Source organism: Helicoverpa zea, chromosome 26, assembly GCF_022581195.2.
Source record: "Helicoverpa zea isolate HzStark_Cry1AcR chromosome 26, ilHelZeax1.1, whole genome shotgun sequence".
Classification (NCBI taxonomy): domain Eukaryota; kingdom Metazoa; phylum Arthropoda; class Insecta; order Lepidoptera; family Noctuidae; genus Helicoverpa; species Helicoverpa zea.
This window is the reverse complement of record NC_061477.1, coordinates 4,399,057-4,412,538: the sequence shown is the minus strand read 5'-3', so window position 1 is coordinate 4,412,538 and position 13,482 is coordinate 4,399,057. Positions and strand designations below refer to the sequence as shown.

The following is a 13,482-nucleotide window of genomic DNA, read 5'->3' as shown; positions in this document are numbered from 1 at the left end:
TCAATTGACAGACTCTTTCACAAAAAGATTTATGGTTCTTACTGCTCCAATTGGTTCAGTACTCTAAGATCATGCTACGTATACCTTCAAAGTAGCATACACGTGGTCCGCCCATTTTTCACTGAACGAGAAATAGGTCAGTACTTCAAGAGATCGGTTCAGGTTGAAAATAAGTATATTTATGTATTTACAATGTGATGCAATAGTTTTTATATGTAGCATCTTGTTTGTTTCTTATACAAATGGATTTGAAAGAAATAAGGGCAGAGAATAGTAGAATGTATTGGGTGTATGTGGGTTTGAAAATACCTCTTAAACACAAACTTTTGATCAGTAGAGGGATACTCATCAACTATTATAGAAAATAACCTAAAACAAACAATATTTTAGCTAACGATACGTAAACTAAAACTGCATTGAAGTATTTTTATTTATTTAAGAGCTGCATCGATGCAAAATACACCGATACCGATGAATCAAACTTATAGTACCTATTATTCCTTCTAATGGAGGCTAAAATATACAAAGGCAAGTTCTTTTGAATAAAAAATAAACACTGGAAAAAGTGTTTCCAACAATAACATCAATTTATCGCAAAAAACTTAGCTTTTAAACTAACTTCAAGCTAATCTATGCCAGAGAAAATAACCTAAACCAGATTAATGACTTTACAGTCTGAAAGGCAGCAAAAAACACAAAATGAGTCTACATTAAAATACCCAAAAGATTCTTTTACAATATACCATAAAAAGCTTTTGATAGAAAAAAATAGATCGTTTCAAAAGTAGGTACGTGAAATATTAAGAAAAATGAGTGAAATATGCAAAGGTTGGTATTACGACGGCAAGCCTGTAAAATTCCATTTATGTAATGGCATTGATTAATTATCATTATTAGGCACACAAACTCGGGTGACAACTGAGAAAAAATCGTTGTAAAAACATTCATAATGACATCCATTAGTTTCTTTAGTTAGAAAGTTCTTGAACTATGTAATTATAATACTGAAATGTCATGAAAAAATCAGGCCGAATTTCGTGAAAAATATTTTGTCGGAACCTATTTTTCAATGACACTTAGATTATCCGCACACTACAAACTTTTAGTCAGCCGATAGTTTGATTAAGCTGATAAATCAGTATGAAGATAAATGGTTGCATACATTATTAAGATCTATTATGACAGGCGTATCAGACCGAATGAAAACCTTGATTGAAATCTATTAAAAAATCGGTAAAAAAACTTTTAAGTTAAACGGTTTTATATCTTATGTGCACTGAAAAAAAAAAAAAAAAAAAACAGTTACTTACCTATAAACCTACGTAGGTGGTCCCGGTCATATTAGAGTAAAATAAAAACGTGGGGCCCATTCCGTAACTATTGCTGTAATACTTTTTTCTAGCTAGAGGTATAATAGGTGTGGATTGCATCGACTTACTATAATCATAACTGGAGATTTTGACAATCAATAATCAGCCGTAGCGGCTTCATCAGCGAACGCCGAGCTCACGATCTACCAAAGTATAAAGATATGCTTTGCCATAAGTAGGATTTCAGAGGGCCCCACGTTTTTATTTTAGTCTAATATGACCGGGACCACCTACGTAGGTTTATAGGTAAGTAACTGTTTTTTTTTTTTTATTTTTCAGTGCACATAAGATATAAAACCGTTTAACTTAAAAGTTTTTTTACCGATTTTTTATTATCTAGTTTTTAGTATTTAATGAAAATGCCTACCGAATATTCTTCATTCTATACATGGGTCAGCAGCGGTGAGGGAGTGCCAGACTCTTACTGACTAAAAACCGTTCTTTTTCGTCGTAGGCCTTTTATGTACCACGACCACGGTAACTCTTTAGGACAATCCCGCAGCCCAGGCAGGCCTTGGCCCTGTTGGGCCCCGTTGGGGTTGCTGACAGTATTCTACTTGAGTAGCCCTTTCATTTGATACCCATATTGAGGGGGTTGTGGAAAAATATGTAATCCGCCATTTTGTACCGGCGGCCATCTTGGATTTACAATGTTATTGATATTACTATATTGTATTGTCATCGGAATTAAAGGTGTGTACCAAATTTCAGATCAATCTGACAACAGGAAGGCACTGAAATTTCAATTTCTAAATTTGACCCAAGAAAGAATGAATAAATAATAAAACAAACGGGGTGAGCTAAATAAAACCGTTTAATAAAAACAAAATTGTTAACCATCGAGTCAACTTTAGGTTGACTGCTTAGTCTGTAGTGTGCGGTTAGGCTAAAATGTCAAGAAAAAATCAGGTCGAATTTCTTGAAAAATATTTTGTCGGAACCTATTTTTCAATGACACTTATTATGACAAAGAAATGGATGTGAGAAAAGACCTGAAAATATTGTGAAACTCCAACCCAAATAATAAATGGTGTTTCAATGGAAAACACTTTGGGAAAGACCTGCTTTTGTACAGAATTGAAAAAGTAATGACTAATTTACATTTTCTGAATACTGTGATAGCCTAAGTAGGTATCATTTTAGGCAGTCATTCTGCTATCGACTATATATTTGAAGTTTTCTGTTTGATTTATTGGATAGATTAAAATGATTTAATTGTTAATGCTTTTTAATTTGACGCTTTTTAGTTGTTTGTTTTACTAGGATAGTTTTTTTATATTTATTGTAAATATGTATTGTTAATCATTTAAAATTACCTCTATTTTCCAGCTTTGGATATAGAAATGTAATTGATTTCTTTGTTATCATTACTGATGACTTCGTAATAAACATTTTCATAGCTAAATTAAATTGAAACAATAAAATGGCTTCAACAGTCAGGCCTAACGTTATTGGTTTATACCTACTAGTGTTACCCAATACTCTCAAAAGTGTACATACTTTCTAATATAAACACTGGCCAAGAGCGACTCGGTTCCGCGCACTAAGATCTTTATCCCTATTTTTAAAAAGTACAAAAATATAGAAGCTCGCTACTAAAACACGTGTTTTAATGCTAGTCTAAAGTATCAATTGTCTAACTATCACGGTTAAAGCTTTGGTTTCCTAGGAAAGCGGTGCCGTCATATAGCGGCCGTCATATTACGGGCGCAAATAGACCGTCGTCTTTACGGTGATGACATGTGGAAAGTTCCACGGCCGTTTTAACACACCGTCACATCATTAGGCTGTTCTTAAATAAGATAAATGTAGCTAATTAAGTACTGTAATGTAAAATGAAAATTAAATTATTATAAACATTTAATATTTCTCTAATTTCACGCCACCAATTCTGTTTTAGTTGACTTTTTCTATAATCTTTACTTTTTATATTATATATTTCTTCGTGGTAACGAACGAAATCTATTAAAATTTCAATGTCCTCGCTGCTCCAAGAGTTGAAACTAATTTTTGACGTTGTTCCGAAAAAGAAACAGATACGTATTAAAAAAGCTTCACCGCTTTCAATAAAACGTTCACCAAACTATCTGACACCGTCAAGACGGCCGTCATGCAAATGGCGGCACCGCTTTTTGAAGTTACGGTGTCAGTTACCGCTCTCCAGGAAACCGCCCCATTTTGTTTACATAGACAACGTTCTAGTGACGTCATTCACCGCTTTATTACGGCCGCTATATGATGGCACCGCTTTCCTAGGAAACCCAAGCTTAATAAGATACAGCTTGATGACAAACAGACAGACAGCGAAGTTATATTAATAGGATCCCGTTTTTTTAACGGAACACTACAATCTCCATTAAATTCAGAACACACAGCAACACACAAACTAACACTTACCTCAGCCGGCGGTTTTCCACCAACAGACACGCACTCCAACTTGATGTTCCTGTCTTCTATAGTCGAGAAGAAATTGCCTTCTACTATACGGGGCGGCTCCGGCGGGACCAACACTGTGAGCCGCGCGTACCGAGATCGAATCGCCGGTTCACCTGTCAAACAGTTTTTTAATATATCATTCTGTTTTGAGTACGTGTGTAGAAATATTGGGAAGTATGATTTTTTTAGGTATTTTTATGGTGGATGGCAATTTTGTATCGTGAGTTATTCTGAAGTAATTTTGATGGCATTATGTTTTTAGATTGGTATCAAAGGTTTCATATCAGATCAGTAGGTTAGCTTCCTTTAAAGTACTGCTGTGCAGTGTTTCTCAGGTTTGATTCCCGGGTCGGGGCGAAATTACTTTGTTCGTTTTCAGAAACGTGCAGGCCAATTTGAATGAAGAGTTTAATAATGAATGAGCCATTTCGAAATTAAAAGTAAAAAAAATGACGATGAAAGCAGTTTTTATGTAGAAATATAGTTTTGATATTCCTACTAATCATATCACATCTAGGAGCACTTTTATATTTTAAACAAACAGCAATTACACTTAATTAATATGCTACTTATTTTAATTATTCCTTTCAAAACGTTAGTCTGTTGAAAGTCATTAAAGTTATCTAAAACTGGAACATTTTAATACTACAATACTATTTAGTAAACTATAATTATGCAAAACATAGTTTACAAACTAAAGTAATTAGCATTGTTAACATTTATATTAGGCAGCAATCATTAATCACCAAAAGTTTAACTTAATTATTCATTAATTATAACAAAAAAGTAAAATTTATCTGAAATATCGTATGTCATCTATCATTCATAAACCAACTAGACATGAAACAACATTTTTTGTCAAAAAAAAAAGTTTTTTGAAATTTAAATATAAATATTTTGTGAACATGCTGTATAAAGTCCTAAATGACCTTTTCAAAAATCAAAGTACTAAGTAAATAATAAACTTAAATGCAAAAATATTTAGTCACGATAGTTTTAAATATGTATGATGCTAATATTTCTTTAACATTTGCTAGGTCTAAGATAACAGTAGACTCATACCTCTAAGGTCATTAGTACACACTAAGGTTAACAAGGTCATTTTTGTATGATGCGTCATACAATTCTGATTATTTGCTTTAAATAATTACAGTAGCGATTGTACGCATGATATTTATTTTATGTAAGAAGAAATTGGTTCAATTTTAAAAGCCGCATTTATGTTTTCTATTACCTGTTACAGACTTTTTGTCGTCCCACTGCTGGGCACAGGCCTCCTCTTACACGGAGAAGGATTGAGCATTAATCACCACGTTTGCTCAATGCGGGTTGGACGTTTTCTATTATTAAGCTTTATATCAAATCACCTTCAGCGATAATAGATATTTAATCATTTCTGCTCCTGTGGCAGGAACGAATAGTTACATACTGGTTTTTCATCATCCTCCGAGCCTTTTCCCCAACTATATTGCGATCGGCCAAGGATGTTCAATGAAAGCCGGGACCTACAGTTTAACGTGCCATCCGAAACACAGTCACTGGTGTCTAAGATATACTTATGACTGTTAAATACTGGCTTTTATTAGAAGAAATAATCTAAAACAAAACCCAAAAAAACTAACAAAGAAGATTCTAAATTCTACCCAAACGGATCACAATTTAATACAACAGGACTCGAGACAATGCTTCGTCCAGTACCGAGATAGTTTTGCAAAACTCAGGCGCAAAGTTTGTCAAGTTAAATAGTGCAAAGTTGTACAATTTAGCCGCAAGACTGTTGCCTATTGTACTTTCGTTGATAAAAAACAAAGTTAGTGCAGTTAGTTCCATGTAAATCGGGGTCCTTTTTCCCCCAAAGTTTGTGGTGATGGAATTAATTTGAGCCTCTGGGGACTGGGAGGAAGTATGGCGTATTTCTGGGCTGTGTTTTTTGTTTTTTAGTTTTCCTTCTGTCTTTTTTGTTGTGAGGAATTATTGGAAGAGTAGTTTGCGTCCTTTTTAACTTAGATTTTTATTAGCAAAGTATAGGTTAGAAGCTAACTTTAAATTAACATATTACGCTAAAATGCGAATTAAGGTTAGAAATGAATTGAATCAAATTGATATAACACTTTTCCATTTAAAAGAATCAATATTAATAAAACATTTTGTATTTCACACGATTTTAAATTTTGTCGAAAATTATTGGAAGATTTTCGAGAAATTACACATTAAAATGATTACCAACACGAAACAATGAAACACACACGACAATATAATTTACATTAATCCAAGCAAAAACAAATGCGCCTTAAGGCTTAAAGATACCAACAGAACAAAATATACCAAGAATTGTTCACGGTTTAATATATTTTAATCTGAATCCAAGTTCGCTAAACACGCAGCTTATTATTGAGATACAGGATTTAGTAGAACGAGAACATTTCGCTAAACACGAGATAATTCGCAAAACTCTTGCTTATTATCGCATCTGAATTTAATATCCTAAGGATTAAATGGAGGTAAATAAACTTTGTTTCTTTGTATGTTTTTTCGTTTTTAAATACCTGGTTTGTTGGGTGTGTTTAGTTGGGTTAAATGATTTTATAGGTAAAGTTTTCTTACTGCTACCTAAGTGATATCAAATCTTGCAAAGTTTCAATCTGATATAGGTAGGCGCTGGATGCAGGTCATTTCCAACGGCTGAGTAAGAATATCTCAAATACATTTTCCAGAAGAAAGAATATATAAATTACTGCTTATAACGTTCATACCCAAAACGATCAATCCGAATATCAACACAGTTTTAATAAACTTCTCTAGATATAGAGGTAAATGATGACCAATTTATTGTTCATAGTAACATCTCCAGCCCTTAGTATTATACAAAAGAACGAAAATTTTTAATTGAAGTACTCATCACTAGTTCTATTAATATAGACAACAAGACTAATTAAAAAACGACACCAAATCCAAAAGGATCAAACACAAGATTACGATAGAAATACAGAATCTAAATCTTGAAACAAAAGCTAAACAGCCCATAAGAGTCACCTAAGACGAGATAAGACTCAAAAGCAACGAGAAATTTCTCAAAGCTTACGTCCTATACAGAGAGCAATGTAAATTAATATTAAAGCCTTATATATATACCTTTTCGTTTGCATTTGAATAGAACAGAACCACTTGAGGCTAAAAGGATTGAAGTACTTGAAAATTCAGAAACAGCTATTATAAATTCGTATTTATAACATAATGATGTTGAAGATAATATTATTAATTTGGATGACTTTAATGGTGGGTTAGAACGTGTAAGTGATGATAAAGTCTAAGATGTTATCGTTGAGGAAATATTCGAAGTGAAAGATGATACAGATCATTTGTGATCTATGTTATTGGTAAGGGAAAATTATTTGGATGAAAGCAGTAATATTACTATTTGTAATGGTGCTGAACATAAATTTAATTAGCTTTTGCATACAATGGTAGTCTAAAGTCAGAATGTCTTCAATTTTAGAAATTACAGTGTTATTGTATTCAAATTAATGCCATTATCATATAATTAATATATTGTCGTATGTTATAATAGCATCACATATACCAAAACAAACGTAAACAAAGTCTCTGAATAAAAATAATAAATTAAAATAATGTAGTCCATGAAACTGAGCCCATTTTATAGATATTTCAATTCCCAGATTAGCATGAAAAATATTCCTCAAAAGATATTACAATAACATAAAAAAAGTTAATTACAAATCCAATCCGCGGAATAAAGATCTTTTGTGGCAAGAAATGCAAATCAGGCGTTATGAAAAATTACAAAACAAAAATGGAAGCGAAATGAAAGGGGTTGTGGATGAATTAATGACTAATTACGGTTCACCACAAAACCGAAATTTACATTAAATAATAGAAAATGTTTTAAAATTACAACTGTATAAATGAAACTGGTTCGTGGAAATCATTACATGTTTGTTGTTTTAAGCCGTGTACCTACTTATTATGATCCGGGTTTTAAATATTTTGAAATAACTACGAATTTTATATATACATTTTGAATTTACGTTAATGATGGATACAATTTTAAAACAACGGGCTCATTCACAAAAGAGACTTTAACAAAAGCTATCCAAAACCATTTACGTCACTCAGCTACTGTTCTACCTAATAAAGCAATACCAAAGCTGAAAAGCTCCAATTTCTCAACAATTCTTGATGCAGCCGAAGCTAGCCCACAGACGTCAGAAACACACAAAGCCGTATATGCTACACCTAAGTTTGACTGACACGAGGAAACAGGCATAGGACTAATACGTCAATTGTGAACATCTCTTGACAGATTGGCAGACTATTCAAAACACACAATTGACTAGATTCTTGCGGAGCTACGGACTGACGTATGGACAAGTATAGAACGTATTATAGACCTGTGAATGCTATAGATGTGGTTGAGGAAGCAACTAGTGTAAATTGTGATATGAAAGAAAATGGTAATAAAATACAGGATATAAAAATAGGTAATAGAAGAAGAAAAAAATGTAACATAAAAAGAAAGAAAGATTATATCAATTGGCTCACTGTTAAATGATTTATAGTACGACATAAACTTGTTTTCCGAATTGATGTTACCCAGCTGAGAAAGAAACAATCAGACTTTTCCCTCACGAAGCAAACTTTCAAAATCCATCAGGCCGGATTACAAGCTCCTAAAAATATAGGTATTATATAAAATGGGGAGAAAAATCGAGAGACGAAGGCCTGAAACAGGGCAGGAATAAAATACGAGTCAAGATTTTCAATTTATTAAAAGCAAACACAATTTCGCGGGCTCGGGCTCAAGTACGAAAACAATAGTTACTTGGCTCGAAAGAATTATCTTGGGTTCAGGGAACAAGCGCTCAGCGATTTATTATGAAACAGATGCTTGTATTTTTGTAGCAACTGGGGGCTTGTATTATTAACGATTTGCTGTGAGTAAAGGAATAAGAGAAAGGTGATCATGTGAAAATGAACGGATTGGTCAAAATATTTGTAAGCAAGTATCTCTGTTGGACAATTTGATTTCGTCAGTATGTGTTTTTGGGATCCACGGAGGACAAAATAACTAGGTGGGACCAGACATACTCATCTTTGGAAAATAAATGATGTTACTTTGAATAAAGTACATAATGGAGTAGTTGATGAAAATCCAGATAGGTACACATAATATCGCGTTCAATGGTCATACATTTTCAGAAACAGTTATAAAATATTACGAAATAGGTACAGTACGCCCATAAATTATGATACATTTGACAAGTTCAATGGTAAAACAAACATATTACAAAGGCTTTTGTCCACAACTTTGTTTGTTTGGCCTTAGGGAGTTGGACGAATATACTAGCAGTCTCTGTTACTATGTTAACCGTATAATATATTCAAATTATTCTAGAAAGCGCTATGGAACATAAAGAGGTTTATTCTGGAGGACTAGGAATAGTGGATTTTAATTAATTATGTATAATCTTTCTTCTCTTAGATGAGAAAAAACTTGATGAAAAGGAATCTCGATGCTTTCACATTGATTTCAAGGCCTAGAGGACAGCATTTATCATGATGCCGTGAAATTACTTTGTCATAAGTCCTAACTGAATCGCAAACTTGGAACAAAATACCTATCAACAGCCTTCCGTGCGATCCTCCAACAATTTTGATTATAAAAGCAAATTATTTCCGAATCCTCTACGATGCCAAATTGCTGTATTTATCTGTTTCTTTATGTCAAGTACTAGACTCACTTATCTTCGCGCTCTTTTTCAATTACTGGGGTTGGCAGACTTCCAGCTTGAAAATACCAGAACAATTCCAAGAAATTGATGTCTTAGCTTCTTAGCTTTTCCTATTTCAGTAAGTACAATTGTTTTTCTTTTGTATCGTGAACCGAATGTTGCAATAACTGAATTGGTTGTGGTGGCTGCAAAGTTTGAAATTCTTAATAATATTGCAGACGCGAAAGTACTGCTACTATCTACAACCTTTGAACGATTTGACGACTCAACTGCAAAAAGAAAAAATGGCATACAAAAAATGGACCCCAAAAAAACACGGACAATGATGATTGAAGTAAGAAGTTCTTTCAACGTGTAAATCCACGGCAAAAGCTACTTTTTCCTTGTTCTACTCACACTATATACCTACAGGTACTTTGGAAGATCAGTACAGAAATTAAGCCAACAAATCGTTGTTACCTCGCCACGGTTCTAAGATGTCGTAATTTCACCCACTATGGGCAATTGACTTTGTAATGAAATGGACTACATCTACTAACAGAGCCATTGCCTTAACTTTCTTATTAACTTGACAAAGGAGATTAGGGCAGTACCATTTATGTTAATTTATCTCATCTAAATATTGACTAGTAAAGTTATAATAAGTTGTGTGTTAGTATGAAAATATTTAACTATAATGAGAGCACTCTGTGTCAATACGTTTAGTAATAAAATATGATATTGATGATGACAAATTAGAGAAAAACAAATTATACAGAGAATTTTAGAATGTTATTATAGCACTCGAAAGAATTACGTTTCCAGAGCATATTGTAGAAAGAACTCTTTTTATTAGTACTGTTAAGTACCTGCATGAACTCAGACCAAAAACTGATTTTAACAAAAAATAGAAGGACAAGAATAGGTACGGCTTAGTCAGGCTCACTTATGGACGCCGTGAAATAAAAAAGTTATTATTACTATGTATACCTATGTATCTATATATTTAATTAACAAAATTGTTTCACCCTATTATATGCACTATCAGAAGTCAATCGCAATATGATTACTATATAAGTTAACTATTTCTTTGTTTTTCAAATTACTTCGTAAAAAAAGATCAGCTTTTCGCTTATAACTTGGACCATCAATTTCATTTTTTTCCTTACACGCCGCTCCTAACAAGCGTCTGTTTGTTCGCTACTGTTTCGTAATTTTGTGTGTCGAGTCATTGATTTATTATTTATTTTGTATACAAATTACACGAAGTATCTTGGAAGATCACTTTATCCAAAATTGAAGGTATTATCGAAAACTTCAATTTATTTTCGGTTTCACTATATTGGTTTTGAGCACACTGCAAACTTTTTGTCGACCGATAGTTTGTTTGGGCTCATAAATCAGTATGAAGATGAATGGTAGTACGCACATTACAAAGATCAGGTATTTAGCCGATATCAGACCGACTTAAAACTTTGAATGGAATCAATATTTGGTAAAGTTGCCTACCATTGGGTCAACTGTCGGCCGATTATTTAGTCTGCAGTATGCAGGAACTCTTACTGGAAGTTTGTTTTTCTCTTTAAGTGCGTTATTGCTGATTTTAAGTCGTGGTTGTTTAAAAATTTACTTGTTTTTGGTACTGAGAATTTTTTACGAAGATTATTATGGGTCGTTTAATTTTATCCAAACTGTGAGTTTGATTTAAAATTAATCTCTGAGTAAAAAAGCATGGTTAAAATGAAGTCATGTAATTTTACTTCAAAATGAATCACGAAAATTGCGGATGACCTTTTAAAATATTTTTGTAATTTACTTTGGGAATTGTAGAACTTGATTAACGCCCAACTTCACCAACAATATAAGTGTCAGTTTTCTTAGCACAACTGTTGTTTGTTTACTATGAAATTTTACGTTCACGTTGCAAAGTAAACAGTTGTTTATATGTTGTCAGTGAACTTGGGCTTCAGTATATTGCCATCCACTAAAAAGAAACCAGATTTCTTAATTTAGATCATAGATACCACAGGCTAAAAAATGAAACATTCCGACCAATTGAGTTTTTTTTGACGTCGGTTAAAAAATTACAGAAGTGACGTTGACTTCAGTCCTCTTCATGATTACCAACCTAGTAAAATTATGACTTTATTTATAGTTCCATTAGAAATTATATCGGGTGTGTCGTTCATAATCACATTAAATGAAATGCGTTAATATACTGGTTAATATATGTCCATTAACACAAAGAAAAAAGAAAAATACGTAAAAATAAAAAAATGAATTTTTCAAACAAAGTAAATAGAATAAAAATGTGCGAAAATTAGAACACCATATAAAAGTCAGTCATTACAAACAACTGTAATTCTCCCTTGAAAACTGACAGCTGTCAACTGATCAAAACATTCGATACTCCTAACTTTATCTCTGCTTTACACATGATGTTGTAAATTATAAAAACGAAAAATGACTCCTGTGGCTAAACCACTGAATGGATTAGGTTATTTTTTTTACAATTCGCCATAGAATATCATAAAGTATATGTGATTGTGAACGACACACCCGATATATTAACTTACCTTTGATCCCTGAGCTGACTTGGCACTGGTACTTCGCGTCGTCATCTAACGTGACGTCCCTGATGTCCAAAGAGTAGTCACCTAAAATATAAAATATATTGTACTAACATTGTTCAGACAGTACTAAAACATAAAATATATTGTACTAACATTGTTCAGACAGTACTAAAATATTTCACACTAGCTGACCCGGCGAACTTCGTACCGCCTAATTATTGGAGACATATTTTACACAATACTTTTTTTATTTTCGATTTTTTTTCTTATTTGCTCACCGTTTAGACCTACCCTGGACTACGACAAACATTTTAAAACCAAAATCAGCTCAATCGGCCCAGCCGTTCTCGAGTTTTAATCAGACTAACGAACAACAATTCATTTTTATTTATATAGATAAGACGATGTTATTTTTTTATCACTAACGATCACTTCGTAGTTCTGCGATTACAGTTTGAATTTTGGTTTAAGCTTCATATAAATGATGTCCATTCTCTAATTGAAAAACATAGGCTTTATCTGTTACTAAAATCCGCAGTTATTACGTAGAGATACCCTGTACCTAGAGATAAGTTGTACTTTCAATACGCACATCATTATTGCTATATAATAAAGCAATAATTCATTACTTTACTAAATAACTCAAATTCAAAACCCATAACTGTATTTGAATACTTTACTAGACCAAAATACATATAATCACCAATTTATTACAAACATTTATATCAAACCATGTTAACAAAAATACTAAAAAGTTCATAAAAGATAATATCTAAGCACTTTCATTACACTAAAAGCGCGGATAAAGTAAGGCAAGGTAGGTTTATGAAAAACAGACCTCTATAAATAGGTAGTGTTAATTTATTAATTAGATTACATTTTAATTAAAATTTAGAATTAAGGGCGTCTTGTGTTTAATTTAGATAGGTTTACGTTTTAAGTTTTATTTTATTATATCGCTCTTACTGGATTTAGTCCATAAATAACATTATGAGTAAAATGTTCACGATGCAACATAAACGTGAAATAAAGATTAATTAAATGGACTAGGATAGGTATTTATACGTCTTTTAAATCATTCGCTGAAAAATCAAACATAAAAATCTGATTGCTTTCTATATCCCTGTCATAGCTAGTCACTTCAGGACTTTTTATATACGATCAAATAAATCAGTAAAAAATATGATAGAGGTCGAAGCAACGTCAAATACTTCTATCTCTAATTCATTTTAATACCAAGGAAATCTTCAACAGATTTTCAAAAAAGCAGCAATCGCTCTCTGATTCCAATTCGTAAAGGATCAATTTAAAATTCTATCCAACTGCATTACTCAAGTAATAGAATAGATAGCTAATTCAATGTGAATTCTGACT

At 32.6% G+C, this 13,482-nt stretch overlaps 1 protein-coding gene across 2 annotated transcripts in view; it reads right to left on the bottom strand.

Moving 5' to 3' along the window:
* LOC124642956 (irregular chiasm C-roughest protein-like) overlaps nucleotides 1-13,482 on the bottom strand; it is a 104,388-nt gene that overhangs the window by 29,984 nt on the left and 60,922 nt on the right. For both annotated transcript variants that reach the window (XM_047181758.1, XM_047181757.1), the window contains exons 4-5: nucleotides 12,112-12,192; nucleotides 3,768-3,919 (exon numbers count right to left, since the gene is read on the bottom strand). In XM_047181758.1, the coding sequence (XP_047037714.1) occupies nucleotides 3,768-3,919; nucleotides 12,112-12,192 (233 nt within the window). The remainder of the gene's footprint in view (nucleotides 1-3,767; nucleotides 3,920-12,111; nucleotides 12,193-13,482) is intronic.